General features: G+C 49.0%; 1 protein-coding gene across 1 annotated transcript; it reads right to left on the reverse strand.

Annotated features, from left to right (window-relative positions):
- Positions 1-1,437: 1,437 nt before the first annotated feature.
- LOC100834880 lies at positions 1,438-3,509 on the reverse strand. Its single transcript, XM_010228850.1, has 2 exons — positions 3,130-3,509; positions 1,438-1,540 (listed from the first exon to the last, which is right to left on the reverse strand). The coding sequence occupies exons 1-2, from the start codon at positions 3,507-3,509 to the stop codon at positions 1,438-1,440; spliced, it is 483 nt and encodes a 160-aa protein (XP_010227152.1).
- Positions 3,510-4,012: the final 503 nt, after the last annotated feature.

A 4,012-nucleotide genomic window follows, 5' to 3' on the forward strand; every position in this document is an offset into this window, starting at 1 on the left:
CTATTCCCCGAGATTTAGGTCGGGTTTAGAATAGTCGGCCTGAAGCTTAAAAACTTCAAACGCTATTCCCCGAGATTCAGGCCGGGTTTAGAATAGTCGGCCTGAATCTTAAAAACTTCAAACGCTATTCCCCGAGATTCAGGCTGGGTTTAGAATAGTCGCCTTGAAGTAAAAACTTCAAACGCTATTCCCCGAGATTCAGGCCGGGTTTAGAGTAGTTGGACTGAAGCTGATAGCTGTTGACTTTCCATTGCTATAGAATTAACTGTGGATCACCGTTTTGCAGAGCTGCATGAATAAGCACACTGCCACCTTCAAAGTTCTGCTTGCAGCACATCAGAAATTGGCGGCGCAGCACAAAGCTTTGGTGGCCGAACAGCAGAACAAGAGTGAGTAAATTTCCACCAACATAAAAGCTATGTTGAACCATCTATGTACTGCGAAGACTGATATGCGCTCTCGTACACAGTCGGGGACGACGCTCAAGTGTCGGAACTCTTGAAGCGCGTCGCGGAAGTGTAGGGTATGACCTTGTCCTTATCTCGGGTTTCATCCATTTTAATCTTGGACTCTTGTAAGGAATGTCTTTCAAACAGGTGAGAAAACTCGGCTGGAGGAACAACACCGAGACGAGGTGGCCCGGCTGAGGGCGCAACTCGAAGCGTAGGCGGAGGCGCACAAGGCTGAGGTAGTTCAACTTACCTCGGCCCTCTCCATGCAAGCTGATGAGAAGATCCGCCTCGAAGGCGAAGTGCAGAAATGCAAAGATCTTGTCGCCAAGGCCGAGACTCGAGCCACCTCTCCTGAGGAGGAGAAGGCCGAGAGCGCCCATAAGCTCAGCGTGTGCACCCGGGATCTCGGCAAGATAGACGGACTGCTAGCCAGTAAGTTGCCCTAACCCAAATTTCTTTCTCTGGTCAGTAAGCCGACAGCAATAGTAGACTTATTATGTCTCCTTTGTTCTTGTCAGAATTTTTTCCCCACTCTACCGAGAGTGCTCAGGCCGCCATGATCAAAGCTCGCGGGAAAAGGGATTCAGCTAAGGCACTGCCCTCTGAGTACGATGGGGATGACTACCTCATCAGCATTTGGACTCGGGTCAAGCCTCTTAAGTCCTTCGGAGTTGATATGCTCAATGCCGGCATCCGCGCCTTCCGAGCTCTGTGGCCGGGAGAAGAAGCGCCGAGTGGCATCCCGGAGTTAGCCAAGCGTCTCCTGGGGTGGAGGACCGACTAAGCGAGTGGCGGGAGTCGGCCGCTCGTGTCGGCACGGATGAGGCTCTGTCATTAGTACGACGGCAGTAACCTCGATGTGCTACAGTCCATGCGCGTCGGCTCTCCCTTCCTCTCGGACCCGGAGCTGATCGCGAAGCGCCAGGAACGGGCTTACTCCTTCATCCAATATGCCGACGTGCATAAATTCATGGAGGGTCCGATATCAGACGCGGATGAGGAAGACGAAGAGGAAGTCGATGAAGAGATCCTGGTCGAATCGACTTCCACCGCGACGGACGCTCCGAGTACCGGCACCAACAACCTCGCTGTTTGAGTTTAGCTATGTCAGAACAAACGTTTAAAGCTATTAGATCCCCGGGATGTCGGGTGCAAATGTAAACAGTTTGAAGTACTTTTGGTTGTGATGCACAATACTTTTAATTTGCTTATGCCTTTTTAACTATCAAGCTCCCACGAGTCCCCGAGTTTATTTTTTCTGTTGGTGAAATTTTATGACCTCGGTTCTTTGTCTACCTTATCGGTGTTCAACGTATAAATCACGAAGTCATAGAATAGACCTTTCGAAAAATCTTAAACTCAAGACTCGCCTGGAAATGCCCGATACAGGAAGGAAATGCCGGGTTAGGGAAAATAACATGCATCTCGGCTCGCTCATTTGCTTGTTTCCGCAATCATTTTTCATGTGTTCAGTAATATCGTACCCATACTCTAGCTTGCCATGAAGCTGGATTGCGGACAACAACTAAGTCGTAGAGGGAGTTTTCAGTACCGACACACTACTAAACCGACATAAGATTACACAATCAAGCCACGCCGACATACAAATAGATAAATGTAATACAACACTTATATATAGCATGGAAGCCCCCGAGTTCCTTTTAAGAACCCGGCGGATAATTTCATTGTCTCAAAACATTCAACAGAAGGAAAAAACGATACAAATACTCATCTCTTAAGTATAGAACGGACGAAGCAAAGCTACATTCCATGCCCTCTTGGTTTCCTTGCCCGACCGGTCCATCCTGTTCGCGTTGGGATCCTGCAAATTTATAAGATAGTAGGAATCATTGTGCAGTGCTTTGCTCACAATGAAGGGTCCTTCCCATGGGGGCGATAATTTATGCATGCCGGCTGTACGCTGCACAAGCCGAGCACTAGATCTCCTTCCCGGAATACTCGCGGGTTTACCTTCTGGCTGTGATAACGCCTTAGGTGTTGTTGATAGATGCCGACCGAGATAAAGCCAATTCCCGTCCTTATTCGAGCGGGTCGACATTATTTTCTCGGGCCTCTTTTAACTCGGCTTCCGTATACATGGTTACTCGTGGAGAGTCATGTTCAATGTCGGCTGGTAAGACAGCTTCCGCCCCGTATATTAGGAAAAATGGCCTATAGCCTGTGGAGTGATTTGGAGTCGTCCTGAGACTCCACAGCACAGCTGGAAGTTCATCTAGCCAGCATCCTGGAGTGCGTTCCAGTGGCTCAATTAGCCGAGGTTTTATGTCGGCTAGAACCATGCCGTTTGCTCTCTCAACTTGTCTGTTGGACTGAGGATGTGCCACAGAGGCGATATCCAACCGGATTTTCTTTTCCATGCAAAATAACGCAAAAGGCCCCTCTGCGAAGTTTGTTCCGTTATTCGTGATGACGTTGTGCGGGTAACTATACCTCAAGATGATGTCTTTCAAAAATGACACCACGGTCTTGTCGTCACATTTCCGTCGAATTCACTTCGATCCATTTGGTGAACTTGTCAACCATGACCAAGATATGCCTCATGCCTCCTCGCGCCTGCTTGAAGGGTCCCACCATATCCAAACACCAAACAGCAAATGGCCAAGTAATTGGGATTGTCTTGAGCTCCGATGCCGGCATATGAATTTTGCTAGCATACCTCTGGCAACCATTGCATTTCCTGACCACGTCTTCTGCTTCTTGTAGCGCACTCGGCCAGTAGAAACCGTGCTGGAATGCCTTGCCCACCAATGTTCTTGAGGATGCATGATGACCACATTCCCCCTGATGAATATCCCGGAGTATTTCTTGTCCTTCTGCCGGCTCAACGCATTGTTGCAAGATGTTAGTAACACTTCTCTTGTATAGTTCACCATTGATGATAGTGTATGCCTTTGCCCTTCTCTGAATTTGCCTTGCCGACACTTCCTCTTTCGGGAGGCTCCCATCCTTGAGGTAGGACATTATCGGTTGTGCCAAAGGCGGCACAGGACGAGTGACAAAAACTGGTTCGTCTATCTCCATTGACTCAACCACCATTGCTCTGAGTTAGGGCGCTCTGTCCCCGGGAAATTAGAACCACTGCCGTTGTCAATGTCCATTGGAGTGACGCCAGCTTCTGAGCTTGCCGGAATAAATATTGACTCCGATTCGGGTGATGGCTTGATGGATGGCTTGCGTAAATGTTCCAATGCCACACCAGCCGGGATGGCCTGTCGCGTTGATCCGAGCTTCGACAGAGTGTCGGCTGCCTTGTTCTCCGCCCGTGGTATCTGATGAAACTCGCACCTTTCGAAGTGGCCGCTAATCTTCTGAACATGAAAGCGGTATAGCGCCATATTGGCATCCAATGCCTCCCAATTGCCAGAGGCTTGCTGGACTTTTAAGTCGGAATCGCCAAAGCATTGAATCCGGCGAACTCCAATCTCTTTTGCCATCTTCAGTCCGTAAACAAGTGCCTCATACACGGCAACATTGTTGGACGCTGCAAAAAGAATTTGCAACACATATTTAAGTTGGTCGCGCTTAGGCGAAGTTAGAAC

The sequence above is a fragment of the Brachypodium distachyon genome, chromosome 5 (genome assembly GCF_000005505.3).
Source record: "Brachypodium distachyon strain Bd21 chromosome 5, Brachypodium_distachyon_v3.0, whole genome shotgun sequence".
Lineage (NCBI taxonomy): Eukaryota > Viridiplantae > Streptophyta > Magnoliopsida > Poales > Poaceae > Brachypodium > Brachypodium distachyon.